Here is an 18,376-nt window from a genome sequence, read left to right as displayed (position 1 = left end):
ACTTTCTTTGGTGATTCCAAAGAATGGGATCTTTTTAATGAACTCTTTACAGAGCTCATACATGTGAGAGAGGATCTCAGTCCTTCTCTCAAATTTAATTATCTAAAGTCAGCATTAAAAGGAGAAGCCAGAAATGTGGTTACTCATTTACTGCTCGGCTCTGGAGAAAATTATGAAGCCACTTGGGAGTTTTTGACCAAGCGATATGAGAATAAAAGAAACATATTCTCAGATCATATGAATAGGCTTATGGATATGCCAAATTTAAATTTAGAATCCAATAAGCAAATAAAGACATTTATTGACACGATTAACGAGTCAATTTATATTATAAAATTAAAGGCACAATTACCAGAAGATGTGGATGCAATTTTCGCTCACATAATTCTTCGGAAATTCAATAAAGAATCACTCAATTTATATGAAAGCCATGTTAAAAAGACAAAAGAAATACAGGCACTTTCTGATGTCATGGACTTTTTAGAGCAAAGGCTCAATTCTATATCATCATTCTCACAGGAAGTAAAACCTGTAAAGAAAATGATTAATAATAACAAGAATAAAAATTATAGTGACAATTGTGCATATTGCAAACTACCAGGGCATTATTTAATTCAATGCCATAAATTTAAAATAATGAATCCAGCAGAACGGTCTGACTGGGTAAGAAAAAATGGGATTTGCCTAAGATGTCTGAGGCATCCGTTTGGTAAAAAATGTATAAGCGAGCAGCTTTGTTCGACTTGTCGTAAACCTCACCACACGTTACTTCACTTTGCAGGTCATAATCCAGAAAAAGTGAATACGTGTAGAACAACAGGTCAAGCCTTGTTGGCCACGGCCTTGATTCAAGTAAAGTCGAGGTATGGAGGCTTTGAACAATTAAGAGCATTGATTGATAGTGGCTCTCAAAGCACAATTATTTCAGAAGAGTCTGCACAGATTCTAAAATTGAAAAAATTTCGGTCTCATACTGAAATAAGTGGAGTATCTTCCACAGGAACGTGCATCTCCAAGCACAAAGCGGTTATTTCGATAAGAAATTCTCCGAAAAATTTAGAAATTGAAGCAATTATTCTCCCAAAACTTATGAAGGCACTTCCAGTCAACACGATTAATGTTGATCAGAAAAAATGGAAGAACTTTAAATTAGCCGACCCCGATTTTAATAAACCGGGTCGCATTGATTTAATCATTGGAGCAGACGTATATACTCACATTCTGCAAAATGGAGTTATAAAAATAGACGGTCTCCTTGGGCAAAAAACTGATTTCGGGTGGATAGTTTCTGGATGTAAAAAATCCAAAGGAAAAGAAACCATTGTAGCCACAACAATAGAAATAAAAGAGTTAGATCGCTACTGGGAAGTGGAAGAAGAAGAAAAAGATGATATCGAGTCTGAAATCTGTGAAAATAAATTTATCAAAACGACAAAAAAAGATTCAGATGGGCGATACATTGTGTCAATTCCATTCAAGGAGGATGTCACCTTAGGAGATTCAAAGAAACAAGCGATAGCTCGTTACATGAATCTGGAGAAAAAACTAAAAAGAAATGAAAAACTTAAGGTTGACTACACTAAATTCATGAATGAATACATGGATTTAGGACACATGATTGAAGTGAGTGATGAAGGCAAATATTTTTTACCGCACCAGGCAGTGATTAGAGATTCAAGCCTTACGACCAAATTGAGAGTAGTTTTTGATGCTTCAGCAAAAACTACGAATAACAAAAGTTTGAACGACATAATGTGGGTTGGGCCACGAGTTCAAAAAGATATTTTTGACATTATTATTAAATGGAGAAAATGGGAATTTGTTGTTTCGGCAGACATTGAAAAGATGTACCGACAAATTAAAATAGATAATAATGATCAAAAATATCAATATATTTTATGGAGAAATTCTCCAAAAGAAAAAATTAAAACATATAAATTAACCACAGTCACTTACGGAACTGCATCTGCACCATATTTGGCTACCAGGGTTCTGGTAGATATTGCAGATAAATGTAAAAACCAAGTTATTAGTGCAATAATTAGGAATGATTTCTATATGGATGACCTAATGACTGGAGCTGATTCGGTAGAAGAAGCTAATAAATTAATAACATTAATTCCCCATGAATTGCAGAAAGTTGGATTCAACTTAAGGAAATGGATTTCCAACAATTCCAAAATATTAACCACTGTGGAGGACACAGGGGACAATAAGGTTCTCAATATTATCGAAAATGAATGTGTTAAAACTTTAGGACTAAAATGGGAACCTCAAAAGGATTTATTTAAGTTCAGCGTAAATTGTAATGATGAATCAAAAAATATAAATAAGCGCGTTGTGTTATCAACACTAGCAAAAATATTTGATCCGTTAGGATGGTTGGCACCAGTCACGGTTTCAGGAAAACTTTTTATTCAAAAACTTTGGATAAATAAAAGTGAATGGGATCAGGAATTATCCATAGAAGATAAAAATTATTGGGAAAAATATAAAGAAAATTTAATAGCTAGCAAAAGTAGAGTCAACCCTATAAAAAATAGGAAGACAATTCCCAAACTCGAGCTGTGTGCAGCTCACCTGCTTAGTGAATTAATCCAAAGACTAAAAGGATCAATTGACAATATAATGGAGATCTATGCTTGGAGTGATTCCACGATTACCTTAGCATGGATTAACAGTGGTCAAAGTAAGATCAAATTTATAAAAAGAAGAACGGATGACATTCGGAAATTAAAAAATACTGAATGGAATCATGTTAAGTCAGAGGATAATCCAGCAGATTTAGCATCCAGGGGAGTGGATTCTAACCAGTTGATCAACTGTGATTTTTGGTGGAAAGGTCCGAAATGGCTAGCAGACCCAAAAGAACTTTGGCCTCGGCAGCAGTCTGTAGAAGAACCTGTCTTAATAAATACGGTATTAAATGACAAAATAGATGATCCTATTTACGAATTAATAGAAAGGTATTCCAGTATAGAAAAACTTATACGTATAATAGCATACATAAATAGATTCGTGCAGATGAAAACAAGAAATAAAGCCTATTCATCAATTATTTCAGTAAAGGAGATAAGAATAGCGGAAACAGTTGTTATTAAGAAACAACAAGAATACCAGTTTAGGCAAGAGATAAAGTGCCTTAAAATCAAAAAGGAAATCAAGACAAATAATAAAATATTGTCATTGAATCCATTTTTGGACAAGGATGGGGTTCTAAGAGTTGGAGGAAGATTGCAAAATTCCAATGCAGAATTTAATGTTAAACATCCAATCATTTTAGAAAAATGCCACCTAACAAGCTTATTAATAAAAAATGCTCATAAGGAAACATTGCATGGAGGGATAAACCTAATGCGAAACTATATCCAAAGAAAGTATTGGATTTTCCGGTTGAAAAATTCGTTGAAAAAGTATTTAAGAGAATGTGTAACGTGTGCAAGGTATAAACAAAATACAGCTCAGCAAATAATGGGTAACTTGCCAAAATATAGAGTGACGATGACATTCCCGTTTCTTAATACTGGAATAGATTACGCAGGTCCTTATTATGTTAAATGTTCAAAAAATCGTGGCCAAAAAACATTTAAAGGATACGTTGCTGTATTCGTTTGCATGGCCACCAAAGCCATACACTTAGAAATGGTAAGCGATCTAACTTCAGACGCATTTTTAGCAGCACTCAGAAGATTTATTGCTAGACGGGGAAAATGTTCCAATATCTATTCAGACAACGGAACAAATTTTGTAGGAGCTGCAAGAAAATTAGATCAAGAGTTATTTAATGCAATACAAGAAAATATAACGATTGCAGCGCAGCTTGAAAAGGACAGGATTGATTGGCATTTTATTCCCCCGGCAGGACCTCACTTCGGAGGTATTTGGGAAGCTGGAGTTAAGTCAATGAAATACCATTTAAAGCGTATAATCGGCGACACTATTTTGACTTACGAAGAAATGTCAACTCTTTTATGTCAAATAGAAGCATGCTTAAATTCAAGGCCATTATACACTATAGTTAGTGAGAAGGACCAACAAGAAGTTTTAACACCAGGTCATTTTCCAGGAAAACGGTCAGGTACGGAACTTAAGGAGGTGTATACACTGTTAACAGCCAGGGGTTTATTCATCGACGATAAATTGATCATTAGTGCAAAAGTGCCTCTGTTTAGCAGGCATCCATCCAAATTGTTCAGGCTTATTCCGGTGCCAATTCGAAATGAAGATCGGATAATAATGGTGCATACAACGTCCGAATATTTAATTTATAATTTTGAGATAGATTCCTATCACATAATGACGGAAGCCACATTAAATCAATGTCAGAAATGGCAACTAAATAAGAGAATATGCAAAGGAAGTTGGCCCTGGAATTCAGCGAATGATAATGCATGTGAGATTCAGCCTCTAAAGCCAGATAAAGCGGCGAACTGCATCTATAAAACAGTAGTCGACTCTAAAAGTTACTGGGTAGAGTTAGAAAAGAAAAGTAGTTGGTTGTTTAAGGTTCCTGCGAATTCAAAAGTCCGTCTGCAATGTACTGGCTCTCAAATTGAATTGTTTGATTTGCCTCAGCAAGGAGTTTTAAGCATTGCGCCATATTGTACGGCAAGAACCGACGATAAAATTCTAGTTGCCCACCATAACATTCAGTCCGAAAGTGAAGAATTATTATCAACACCTTATATAGGAGAAGTTAGTGAAGCGCCGAAGATTATTTGGGATCCGCTGAAACTATCAATATTAAATCATACTGAGGAATTTGAACGATTGAATAATGAAATTAAATTTATGAAAGAGAACCATCAAAAATTGAAAGATTTACATTTCCATCATATTTCCGGACATGCTGGATTAATTATTGCTTTAATACTAATGATAGTATTAATAATATATTTCATACGGAAATGTGCTGTGCAACAAAGAATGCAAGCAATAACCTTTGCAGGTCCGTTGCCAGTACTATAAATATCAATAGTAAATAAACAATAAAATAATATAACAAATAAAAATATACAGTCCACTATATCGTTGTTTAATAGAAAATGTACTTCTACATAGAAAAAGCAAAATGTTTAAAATAAGTTAATTGAGTACAAATTGTTGAATTAAAAATAATATAAACCATAATTGTAATCCAATAAAATTAAAAGCCAGAAAAACTAGGCCCATTGAAATCTTAGTTGCAAAATAAATGAACATATATCAAATAAATACAGTCCACTACTGTTATAAATGCAACTAATATACTAATGTACATCTCAGCTTGCTGGCCCTTTGGCAGAATGTTCACACATGAACACGAATATATTTAAAGACTTACAATTTTGGGCTCCGTTCATATCTTATGTAAATGAATCGAGAGCGATAAATTATATTTAGGATTTTGTTATCTAAGGCGACATGGGTGCATTGCTCAAAAACATGTAATTTAAGTGCACACTACATGAGTCAGTCACTTGAGATCGTTCCCCGCCTCCTAAAATAGTCCCTTAGTGGGAGACCACAGATAAGGTCCTCGCCGCTCAAGATAGGCAGATGTGCCCGAGCGTGGGACCTCGATAAGGCGGGGACTATTTACTTAGGCCTCTGCGTAGGCCATTTACTTTAAGATGCGATTCTCATGTCACCTATTTAAACCGAAGATATTTCCAAATAAAATCAGTTTCTTACAAAAACTCAACGAGTAAAGTCTTCTTATTTGGGATTTTACATGGAGAAATTGGGATTACAAAAAATATCGATCTTTTTAGACAAGAACTTATTATAATTTATAAAGTTGAAGCAACTAATTTTTGTGAATTTAGAGAGTGTAGTTTATTTTGCTACATTTAATTCTTATTAAGTATAACTTATTTCAGGCACAACACTTTTTTTTGAGTGCACGACTATCGTGAGCCGGCTTGCCCTCACGGCCGATTAAGCAGGGCATCGCCCATCGCGCATTCACTTACAGTTAATGCCCAGCTCCTTGGCCAGCAAATCGGCCAGGTCCTTGCAGTATCCCTCGAAGCGATTGTTGCCGTGCAGCTTCTCACCAAAGGCCACCTGCTTCAGCATGATGTAGGGCTCCTCCAGGACAGTGGTCACGATGTAGGTCCGGTTCTTTTCAAACTCCACGTGCGGACGCAATCGTACGTACTTGGCATTTAGGGGCTGCAGTCCGGCATCGTCATTCCACTCGGCCACCTTGACCTGGGTTGTCAGAAACGAAGAAGATGCCCCCAAAGATTATAAATTACTGAGGTCGGCAGGCCATAAATAATGCAGACATCGACACCTAGATGCCCACATGGGACCAAACCGAATCGATATTTGCCTAACTCTGAATTATTTTCTATTTCTCAGCGGAGAACATCGGAAAGGGGAAGCTTATTTTCATTTGGATTTGTTCATTTGGGTAAGTTACAAAATGTAATTATAGTAAAAAATTGCACTGCTTCCAAAATTTAATATATTTTCCATACTAAACTCAAATCTGTTAAATAAAGTTGTATCTTTAATTCGACTTACAACCGAGTGCTGTGTATTTAGACTAAAAGTTTTATAATTTGCTTGTAATTTGTTTGTTTCACTTATAGTAATAGATTGAAAAGTTGAGATTTGTTTTTTGGCTAAACTTCTTATGCTACTAAATCGAACTTTAAATTCTGGGCTCAAATTAGAACAACCGAGCTGCCTGCCATTTCGCCTGCCGAAAATAGCCAAGTGAAAACTAGTCCCCAGATGTGGCCCAGTGCAAAACAGCGCAACGGCTTTAACTTTTTCCCGGATGGCTCAACGCCGCGCGGACCATTACACACAGCCCCAAACAACACTAGACAACAAAGCACAGAACACAAAACACATACCATGGCGCTGTTTACTGTCATCTCGACGACGTGCAGCGTGTAATTGACGCGTCTGCCGTCATCGTTGAATTTGATGTCCCCGGTTAGGCCCTCGATTTCCACCTGCGAAGGTAAAGATACCAACGGAGAGATATCTGTAGTGCCAACTGGGCCGTAAAATAGGAGCATTGTGGGAGTAGGGAATGGGTGGGTTTTTGGCGTGTATGTGCTTAATTGCTTTGTCAGTTTGCACGGCTGGCAGGTGTATCGATGTCGATGATGTTGGTACATTGTGTCCACATCATCGTCGCGAACATCAATGCTTCTAGCTCACCTTTCTCAAATAACGCGATATTTTATCGCCGTGCTCCCAGGCATTCACCCATCCCTTGGCCGTATTGCAGTCCAGTGCTCGCGAGGCCATGCCACCGGATCCTCCGGAATCGCTGCCAGCAAATCCACCGCCGGCACCACCATTGCCACCACCTCCACCGCTGGCGCTGTAGTTGTAGCCATCGCTGGACGTTGAGGCCGCCGCCTGGGCCACCATCAGCGTCTGACTGCGACGTTGCACATTGTTCCGGAACTGGTCGGGCTTCTTGCGCAGGATTTTGTTGAATGCCTCCACCAGGACGAAAACGGCATCGTACATGAGCGCCGCCTGGGCCTGAGGTTTTTTTTTGGTGAAAGAAAGATGTGGGGGTTCCGATTAAAAAATTTACAAATGGTTGGGTAGTTCTTAAATATAATGTATTACAAGTGACGTATTCTAATTTGAACTTTATAAAAGTATAAATCATAAGATTTACAATGAAAATACAATTCAGTAAAGGACTCTTAATAAATAATTTAAAAAATATGGTGGACTTAAATTGTTTACCAATTTTAAAATGTTATTAAAATATCATAATTTTGAATAGGGTATCCAGGTGTTTACTATAAACCCTGCCAAAAAGCATTGATTTGGGAATAATCCAAAGGGATGGGTTCGTGGATGTATATGACAGTCAATAAAGCCCCCCGTGGATTCATTACTGGTAAGGTTGTTTAGCTGCTGGCATTTAATGAGTGCATTACACGGTGTTATTCACAATTTTGCGAGCCATTGCCCTCTGGGGCAGAGCTATCTTTTGCTTATTTAGCCCAACGGAGCAGCAGGTGTTGTGTAACTAGGGGTTAAGCTAGCTAGGCCCAAGGCCCCCGAGAGAGTTCATCCACGAAACGTGTCGCAGATTAACCAGCACAAAAGAGCGGGCATAACTTTGATTTAATATTTCGCCGCTGGCTGACTGGATGGATGTGCGAGTCCTCTTAAACTGGCCTACTGGCAGTTAGGCAAACACGGAATGAGTGAACTGAAAGGGAATGCCACACAAAGGCTTTAATGTGAATTTCCCCCAGCATACACCCACATCCAAACTCACGCACACACACACACACACACACGCAAGTCAACAAAACAAACAAGTGCTGCCAAAGAGAGCAGCGGTCCGCTGGACCGGAACGGACTGAATAGCAAGGACAACGGTTCAGACCGGACCGGACCATACAGAACCGGACCGGAGAGAACTGTCCTGCAGCAGAATTCAACTAACGTTTAAGCGCCACAAAGTGAAATCTTTGTCAACAAGGATAATGCCAAGGAAATACAAATATAAACAGCCAGCCAGCGCAAAATAAACCAACTTGCTGCTGCCGCAAGGCTGTCCTTTTTACACTAAAAGAAATTTAGTTTAGCCACAAAAAGTCTTCAAAATTGGTTATTAGGTAATAATGATTTGGGCTCACTCTTAAGTATATAAGTATGAAAATTTTAAATTTGCATCTAAACATAAGACAAATAAAAGATCTATATGCTCTATAAGGAAATCAAGTAGAGAAGAAACATGCATGCGAAGTTTTAAGGTATTTTAGATATAAAAGGTTTGTACTTTTGTGTAACAGTTTTCTAAATGCAAGCATGTTTATTTCCCAGTTTTGTTAACTATCTCTTGCCATAGTGTATATGTCTGTGTCCCGACAGCATTCACAAGGACAACGGAGCAACAGCGACAAGGACACATGTGCCTTTGACTGCAAGTTGTGCGATAGCTATCTGTCTTCTGGCCGCTTGGAAAAAGTGAAATCTGGAATCTGTCGCCGGAATACTAGAATACTAGACGAGTATTTGACTACACGCAACACAAACAGAGGCACAAACACAAATGCAAACAGAGCGCAAAGCGGCGACAAAGCGCCGCAAACTATGCTACAGTTCTGTGTCTCTGCCTCACTCTCTCTCTCTCTCACTCTCTGGCCAAACATTAAATCCCCGCAAATATTTAACTGTCAAATAAGTGTGTGCTGGCCTCGTTCGGAACGGATAGCGGCTATGACTATGGCTACTCACCGAAATCGATTCACGGCCAGCGCCCACACTCATCTGGGGGTCCAAGCGCTTCCAGCTGTCGTAGAACTCACGGACCAGCCGCCGATTCGTGTCCACGATGCGGAAGCCAGTGATGTTAATGGCGCCAAATTCGATTATCTCGCTCTCCCAGCGATCGTCCATGACCTGCAATGCAAGACAATGGAATGGAAATTGGGTTGATAAGGCTACAGTGCGAAGAATCGGTAAAAGGTCCAAATACAAAAATATTAATATAAGCCATTTTATGCACGTTAAATTAACCCTATTATGAAATTATAATTTTACATTATTTATGAAGTTCATGTGATTATTTGAATCACAAATTAACTGTTGTGCGATACAATGTCTACAAATATTTTGGTTTTAATATTAATTATGATATGGTATATATGTGAACCATCTATTTTTAATCAAAAATAAAATCCCTTAACAGAAATTAAACATTTCTTTTTGTATAAAAAAATACTGACTATTTAGTTGTTACTAATCCTTGATGTTATTTGGTTTCAGGATCTTTTATAGCCTTTGTTTCGGGGCGCTTACTGGTTGGGTTTTTGGGGGGGGGCAGTAACACTTACCAAACCACTCAGCAAATAGTGGTAGGTACGACGGCCCAATCGCAAATCACGCACATGTTGGATGAGTATTTGCTTGGCCATTTCCGTGGGGCAGTCCAGGACGATGTGCTTGTTCTCGAATCGGCCGATCTGCTCCAGCGTGTGCAGGAACTCGATGGCCATGCTGACATTAGAGATGCGTTTGACCAGCTCCACTTGGAAGGACTCGTTGCCGGGCCGCAGGCCCTGGTATATTTGCTGTAGGCGCAGCAGACCTGCGGGAGTGAGAAGGGTTTATCAAGTGTGATCCTGTTAATTAACTGAGTTTCGGGGCAAATTTACACACATTCTGGGCCATCCGGTCATATGACCAGATCCAGAACCAGATATATAGATGCATTAGCTGAGGGCACACAAATTACAGCCATCAACAGTTTTGCGAGTCGTTAGCCACTGGAAAGGAATAAGCCCCGGGCCCTTTGGGTCCCTCGACGACCAAGGCCACAGTCCCTTATCAACAAGACGAACATTTGCAACTAACAGGAAGCCCAAAGGCTTGGTTGGGGTCAGACAAGGGGCTACTAATACACATAACCATCCAATCCACCCGACGAGAAATCAAATGCGGGGCGTTATTCACGCCAAAATCTGCTTATGCACAAAGCTTGTCTGAAGTGAATTGAATTTAATTCGGTTGTAAGCCCCTTATTTTATTGAAACCGCTGCTAATCAGCTGATGCTATCAACTGCGCTTATCTTAATTTTCCAGAGAATTGTGACCAGACCTCATTGCGATAAGAATGAAATGCAATTCAGGTGCTATTATTGTGTAAATATAAAAAGCCATCAAGAGTTTTTTTGTCCGTACATTTTAAAAGTAAATTTTCGTATTTAAAGCAATTAAAAAAAAAAAATATGCATAATCGATTCGAACAAATCTTAAATTGTGTTAACAAGCAAGACTTAAATTCAATCTTTTAAGAACTATGTTTATTGGCCTTCATTTGCTTTCTAGAATGTAAGCTCCTCAAAAAGGATTACAAACCGATTGATTCCACTTTTCTATCGTTTAATGCCCATATTTAAGCACTTTCACTTTTAATTTCTGATTTTATTTCTTTTCCGACTAAATCCTTTCGAATCTGCCTATACAACGCTCCAGTTTTCTTTGTCGCCTGACCCTTAACATTTGCTTTGTCTAAAAATAGGCCACACTCGGCCCCACTCCCCCTCATCACCCCCTCCACAAACAAAAGCCAGAGGAGCAAAATCAGTTTCAATTTGAAATTTACCGAAAACGGATACAAGGATGCGCACATGCCACTGCGTATCCAGCAGCATATACCTCTGGAAGGGCCGCCCAGAATTTAGGCCAACTGCGGCATGTTTGCAATGCCAGGGCCCCGAGGCAAGGCCAAGTTTTGGACCACTTGGCAGGAACGTCGTTATCCTTGTGGGCCGTATACCATATTCCGTATTCAGTATACCATATTCCGGCATTATCCTCGGCTCCATAGTTAGCACGATATGCGAACGAGAGGAGAATCCTCTGGCAGCGCAATTTGCATTTGTGCTTATTGAGTTATGGCTGCAACTAACTGCTTTCATTCGCACTTAAACCGAGCACTGGGCCTTCGAGCTTCAGCTCTTCCAGCTCTTCCTCTTTGCGTCCTCCCGCAGGACTTTCCTCAAACTTTACGAGTCAAAACTCAACGATTCAATGCGCTTGGGACCGAAGGAAACGTACAAACAGATAGCCTCAGAGACAGACGGACAGATGATTTGTATTACAGCTACGCAGCAAACAAAGAATGGCGATAGACGACGGGGGAAAATGTGAAGGAGCAGCGGAAAACCAAGGAAAAGCCAGCAAGGAAACTGAGTGAGGATGGTGAAATCTCGACTGGCTCTCGGTGGATGTCGCATGAGACATGGCGGTGCAACTTCAATGCGCCTTCAATTTATGTTTGCGGATAAAATGGGATTTGCTTTTTGCTTCTGGCTTCTGCTGGATTTTGATTTAGACATCGCTGTTGCTGTTGTTGCTACTTGCCACGCCCACTGCTACGCACGGGCGTAGCGTACTCAATACTTTTCCAATTTGTTGTTGCTTTGATTTGCACTATGTGGGGAGTAGAGTACATATATATTCCGAAGTTTCAGGGTACTCACGGGTAGTTCGGGCAATTCGAAATTTGAGAGAGAAAGAAATAACTTTACTATTCCTTTACTTAACTATTGTATAATATTCCATGTCCTTGGAATTGACTTGGCACATAGTTTTTAATCTTGTACCAAAACTGTTTCTCTGATCAAAATATATAATTTGAATACAAATAGTTGCAGACTGATAGACATCTTTTGAGATATTTTCAGAAAGCGAAGGATTTCAGTGACATCCCTTTTAGATTTTTTCAAATATATATTTCTACTGAAATATAATACTAAGTATATAAATTGTTAAGTAACTATAACTTGTACGTTTTCATAAAGACAGAATTTCTAAATGCAAAGCACTCTGCATACGAATACATTCTAATCAACTCAGTTGATTAGTGGCATACATCTTTTCGGGGTATCAAATTGTCCTGAATAATGCAGAGACTCCCGATTCTATATCTTCTAAATGTGTGCTTGTGCGTGTGTGTGTTTGTGAGTGTGTCCGTGTGGATGAGTGAGCGGCCATTTTTTGTGCGCTCCGCTCGTTGTGCAATAAATTTTCTGCCTTGCCTTTTATACAATTTCATTTGCTGGCACTTCCTCCTCTTCAGCGAACCCCATACATTTCGCTTCCATTCGCATGGCTTGTGTTTGGATTTGATTTTTGTGCTTTTTTCGATTTGAGATTTGCCGCTCGGATTTGGGGTATGCGTATGTGCGTTTGTTTCTATGTGTGTGTGTGTGTGTGTGTGTGCGAATCGGAAAATCGAAAGTGTAATTGAAGAGCATGCTGTTGCGGCCGAGGATTTTGTTTTATTTCATTTTTGATATCAAAACATTTTTGTGGCTCACCCCGCCGCATATAATTCGACCTTCCCGATTTCCGATTTCCCGTTTGCCTATCGACTTTATGGCTCGAAATTGGCATCCCTCCCAGATTCCCAATTCGAATCCGAATCCGTATTCAAGTCCCCATCCGCTTTCGTATCTGTGTGTGTGTGTGTTCGAGCATTTCCGTTCATTTTTATTGTTTTATTTCGAATTGTGGCCGTTGCTCTTTCATTTTCGTTTATGTAACGAATTTAATTCTCAATTATATATATATTTTTTTTTCTTCTTCGGAAACCACCGGCCCAAATTCAATTTGTTTTCGAGTAGCAAAGAAAAAAAAGTGAATCGAAATTGAATTTGAAAAGTGCCTAAAGAAGAAGATTGCAGGGCTTTGGCTGCCACTCAATTTGGCCACTATCTATGCAGTGGCTATGCAAATCTGTCACAGCCACAGAGCCACGCCCAACTTTCACTCGAATGCGAAAAGTAAACAAGACAATTTGTTATGTTAAACAAAAGTTAGTTTTGCGGAAATGAAGTTTTGCTGCCTTTGATAGCGACACCGGCTCACATCACGCAGATGCAAAGATACACAGATAGGACTAGAGATACGGATGCGGATCCGGATGCGGACATCAGATATCACACACACACGGCCAACAACTTAAGGCATTCGGCAGCATATTTTATGGAGAAAGTTGACAAGAAATAGGGGATAGTAAATTGTGGATAAACAAATGTAATTACTACAAGAAAAGTTGCCGAAAAAGTGATGGCCATAGTAGCAGCATTGCTGTCGGCTGGTTTTTCATTTCCCGATTGACTGCAAAACCAAATATTCCATATTTTATGCATTAACTGCCCGTAATTAGGATACACCAGAGGGCGGGCCACGCCCCAATTTAGCAACTTGTTATGGTTTTTCACTGGTCTCCGTTTCGTACTGCCTGTTGTGCTATCAAAAACTTTGCCGCTTTAATTACTTACAAACTGCGTCGTCTTTGGCGGCCTCGTTCGGTTACTGGCTGGAAAAGTGAGGGAAATTATGCTGACAAGCTCAAAGGCTTTGCGCATATGTTTTCAATGGCCTCGAAAGGGGAAATGTAGTGGAAGGGGGGGGGGGAGGGGGAGGTGGAAAGCGGTAGCTGGCAGCATTAAATGTATCAAATAACATGAAAGTGAAAGCGCCGTAAACCCCATAATGGTTAAATTAATGGCAGTCAGCCGGAACTGGAGGCCTCGTCTCCATTTTCTGGCCAAGGACTTCTGTTCGTTGTCGTTGTCTTAACGCAATTTGCGCTGCCATTTGGCGCAGTTTATGCAAATTCATCTGTGATTTAAATTATGTAACACGCTCTATGGTGGCAACAATCAGCGCTCGCTTATTATTCATGATGCCCACTCTAGCCCAGATTCTTTTCAGATTTTTATATCCCCACAAACCACTCATATTGAGCATCGAACTGGTATGCCATATACATATTTGATGTAGATATCGATGGGGATTCTATTTTTTTTTTTTTGGGGCAAAAGACAATCAAGTGTTTCATCTATAAACGAAAACCATTTGCATAATTCTGCAGTTAGGGTTCAAGGGTCGCATTGATTAGCCGTAGGGTTCAACTTTAATATATCTAGGCGCTGACTTTGGTGTCTTTAATAAACAATAGTGGTCAGTCGGTGAATTGCTGACGTATTTATTGCAGCATGACCAAGCAGATTCTCACATGTCCTTAAAAGAGCTAACGCACCAGGACACATACACACAAATATCTGTATCTGTGCCGCTGTCTGCTGCGTATCTGTATCTGTGACTCTTGCGTGAAATGTTTATTCTTTTTTCTCGCCCTGCCCCTCGTAATAAATTTCATTTCACGGCAAGTCAATGTGCTGTTAACACGGCAATGGGCAGGACAACGCCTACTCAACGCGTTTCTTCTTTATTCCCAGATTCCTTCTTCATTTTCGGCAGCTGCCAGGACACACATGGCCCACATATACAAAAATAAATATATATGTATGCATATATACGTACATGTAAGTAAGACATTTACTTTCATTGCAGACTGTTGATTGTATGCTTTTTCATGCAGAAATATCGATGGCAACGTGGCAGACTGAAGGGGTCACGGAAAATTGGATTCTGCCTTTATAGAAAACAAGCGAAATAACATTCATCCCAGTACTTTGTAAAAAAGAACAAATTAATGATTTGGTGAACCGAAAGAATGAAAAAACAAATATTGAATCAATGAAGTGATTTTTATTTTTTTTCGGCCTGTCTCATGGATCCTTGCATCTGGCTGGAAATCGGCTAGCCGAGCATCGCCACCTGTCACTTTTGCCTGTGCATGTCATTTGTTCTAGTGTCTCGTACGTGCAAATACTTTGCGATTCATTGGCACTGCCTGTCTGTGGGAAATTTGCTTATACGGCTCATTTGACTTGGCTGGCTTGGATGATGTCGATGACTGGAAGCGGGACAGCTGCTCGGAGCAGTTAGCATGTCAAAAGGATGGGCCACAACCAACCAAGTTGCCAACTTGCCACATTGCCCCATTCGAAATGAAGTTATTTCAGTTCGGTTTGTTTGCTGCTCTTTTGCCATTTCAATCGTACAAGTGGAAAGCGATAGGATTGTGCGACACAAAGTGGGTTTTTTTTTGGGATATTTTATTACATTTCATTTTCATCCCTAGAACTCAAATCGAACGATCGAAAGTTAACAGTTCAACATATTACCAATTAAAGGTTAATGTATGGTGCTTAAATTTTTTTTCGAATTATCTATTAAGAACCTGCATTAGCAAACTCATCATTTTTAGACTTAAAGGCTAAGCTGCCGAAAAATGAATATCGCTCAAGACCAAGCCGCGAATCTCGTGTGCGGATTGCTTTAATGACCTGTGGATGTCCCGCCCGCTTTTCTTGTCTGGAAAATCCAATAGCCGGCGGTGGCACAAGTGTTTTTTAGTGAACAATCTCACACACTCGCGCACACATAGACTGCGCGTAAATAAAATGAAGCATAGCCGCTGGGTCGGCACGTATTGGAATTTTCCGGCATCCCAGCGAGAGCGGCCAGCAAATACAATAATTTCACAGCTAAAAGGAAAATGTGTGTAAGCCAATTTCTTGGCCAAGTCGTAAATACAAGCAAGAATAAACTTATAAGCCGCTGGCACACTTCGCATGAATTAGATTCTGTGGAAGGCGGGGGGAAAAACCCATAACGAAATATTGTTTGTGTTTGCATCGATGGTTGTTTCTGTTGTGATTGTTCTACACGCCACTCGAAAAATCGTATCTGAAGCCGGCCATTGCCCATAAATAGTGTTCTTTTTTTTTGGAGCATTCTTTTCGTTATTTTTTTTTTTTTTTTGGGGAGGCAAGGCGCAAAATGTTTTTCCTATTTCTTTGTAATAAACTCGTTGGCGCGTTGAATAAACAAAAGGAGGAAGCCATTCCAGGACAAAACAGTTGCCTGGCCAAAAACAATAGGACGTTGAGAAGGCGTAGGCGCTACGTGCCAGAAGTTGCTTTGTAAACATGGCCATAAACCAAGCAGGCGAAATGGAAATTTATGAAAAATGAAAAACGGCCAAGCAATTTTGTCTGCCCCATCACTATTAATTGGCCATATCTCGCACTATGGTCTTAAAGTCATATGCCGGCAATCAGATTTTATTAAGCTGCTAACAAGAAGCCACAGAGTTGATTGAGTGCCACTAAGCATTTGGCACGGCTTAAAACAGCCGATGAGATACCCACCAACACAGGCACGAAGTGAAAGCGGGATGAAGAGAGATTAACAAACACAGACACAGACACAGAAAATCCGGGCGGTGCTGGGATTATTATGAACTGGCTCGAATTGATTGAGTGCTGTTGGCCACCGCAAAAGATTTTCACGTGGCATTCATTAATAATAATAACGCAAGAGCCAGACACTAGACTCCATCCATCCGGACATCTCTTCATGCCCCCAACCATTCGTCGGTGGCCACATAAACCAATTGTCCAACTGCCAATGGCGCAAAATGTCAGCGAGAATGGAGAAATGGAGAAAGGGGACCCCAATGCAGACGACTGTGTCATTAAACTTTATTTATGCACTGGGTAAATGGAAAATGCTTGCAGAAACTTATAACAAAGCAAATTTACGCTGCAGTGAAGGAGGGAAGGCGGAGTGCTTACAATTTCACTGGCAGAAAACTAAAGAGCTGATTTTGTCTCAAATTTTTAATTATATTGCTTTGTTCTTAAAAATATTATACAAATATTTTAAGAAAGAATTAAAAACTCTTTTTTTCTCAGATGGGACTTTATAATACGAGTGTTTGAGCTTTTACTAAGTTTCAAAACATTTGAGAATAAGTTTGAAATAGTCCGAAAATGTAATTGGCATTAGTATTTCATTATTAAATCCCAAAAAAATATTGAAAATTTTTCCCACACTATTTTATATGAAGTTCCTTTTCCGACCCCGACTACATAGTTTGCATAGATGAGGTTGCAAGAAGCGAAAGCGGAAAAATGCTTATTGACTCGTTCAGCTTCCTTCGAATCCGCATCCCCATTCTGCGAATGTATCTATATATCTGTTGATGGCCATGTATTAGTATGCATGCTGGCTGTACTCACCATCGTGGGAATCGTAGAGATAAATTATTTTGCGCCAGCCATAAAATTGTATTGTATCAATGATGGCCTGATGATAATCCGGGCGCATGCTGAGGGCAAAGTCGAGGAAGCCAGACGATGGCGTAAGCACCTAAAACGCGAAAATTATGGAAAACAGCCGCAAATCGGTTGGTGGAGTGAGCAGGAGGAGGAGGATGAGCAGTGTGGTGGGTAGGAAGAGCAAGGACATGGCGAGTTAGTAAACATGAATCATTATTGAGTGCTCATTGTTGTTGGAGACTTGGTTTTGGTCTCGTTTCGGGCATTTGCCTGGTTGATTTATTGGGCAAACGGCCTAAGCGAGGCCAAAAGTGTGTTATAAATTTTTAAAGCGCACGCACACGACACCAACACCAGCCAGCCAGCCAGCCGAACCAACCAATCGGCTTGGGCCAGGACATCATTAGAAACAAGTGGCCAGGGGTTGACCGACTCGGTCCCAGCTCGCTAGTATTAATAATGATTTGTACCTGGGCGGCTCATAAATATTTTCCAACTGGCCCAGCTGTGCTGGCGGAGTGCTTTTTTGGGCTTTGGACGGTGCGCTTTGTTCGCTTTTCAAGGTTACCAATTTATATTGCGAGCCAACAGTGCGTATGATTAATATTTCATATTTAAATAGCCAAACGACCTTGGCACTCGCTCTGGTCCCACTCGCTTTAATATTTATTAATGTCTTAATGGGCTCACCTTCTCGGGGAACCAGGGCGTCACGAAGGGCATCTGGAAGGTATTCGAGTAGGAGTGCAGTGTGTCGAAGGAGTCGGGCGAAACGGCTCCCAGCATCGAGTATACGCCTCTTGAGAACTGATTGCAAACTGAAAGAACGAACGGGAAGAGCACATACAAATATGACATTATATTCTATGTAATTTATTGAATGTTTGATAAATCTTAAGCTTGGG

The 18,376-nt window shown here is 40.0% G+C and overlaps 1 protein-coding gene across 4 annotated transcripts in view, besides 1 other annotated feature; it reads right to left on the bottom strand.

The window, feature by feature from the left end:
• Positions 1-5,714: part of a mobile genetic element that runs on past the window's edge.
• GluRIB (Glutamate receptor IB) overlaps positions 1-18,376 on the bottom strand; it is a 36,545-nt gene that overhangs the window by 12,136 nt on the left and 6,033 nt on the right. For all 4 annotated transcript variants that reach the window (NM_001274693.1, NM_080016.4, NM_001274692.1 and 1 more), the window contains exons 4-10: positions 18,162-18,289; positions 17,433-17,562; positions 9,819-10,072; positions 9,220-9,384; positions 7,165-7,497; positions 6,852-6,953; positions 5,955-6,195 (exon numbers count right to left, since the gene is read on the bottom strand). In NM_001274693.1, the coding sequence (NP_001261622.1) occupies positions 5,955-6,195; positions 6,852-6,953; positions 7,165-7,497; positions 9,220-9,384; positions 9,819-10,072; positions 17,433-17,562; positions 18,162-18,289 (1,353 nt within the window). The remainder of the gene's footprint in view (positions 1-5,954; positions 6,196-6,851; positions 6,954-7,164; positions 7,498-9,219; positions 9,385-9,818; positions 10,073-17,432; positions 17,563-18,161; positions 18,290-18,376) is intronic.

Source organism: Drosophila melanogaster, chromosome 3L (genome assembly GCF_000001215.4).
Source record: "Drosophila melanogaster chromosome 3L".
NCBI lineage: Eukaryota > Metazoa > Arthropoda > Insecta > Diptera > Drosophilidae > Drosophila > Drosophila melanogaster.
This window is presented reverse-complemented; position numbering and strand designations above follow the sequence as displayed.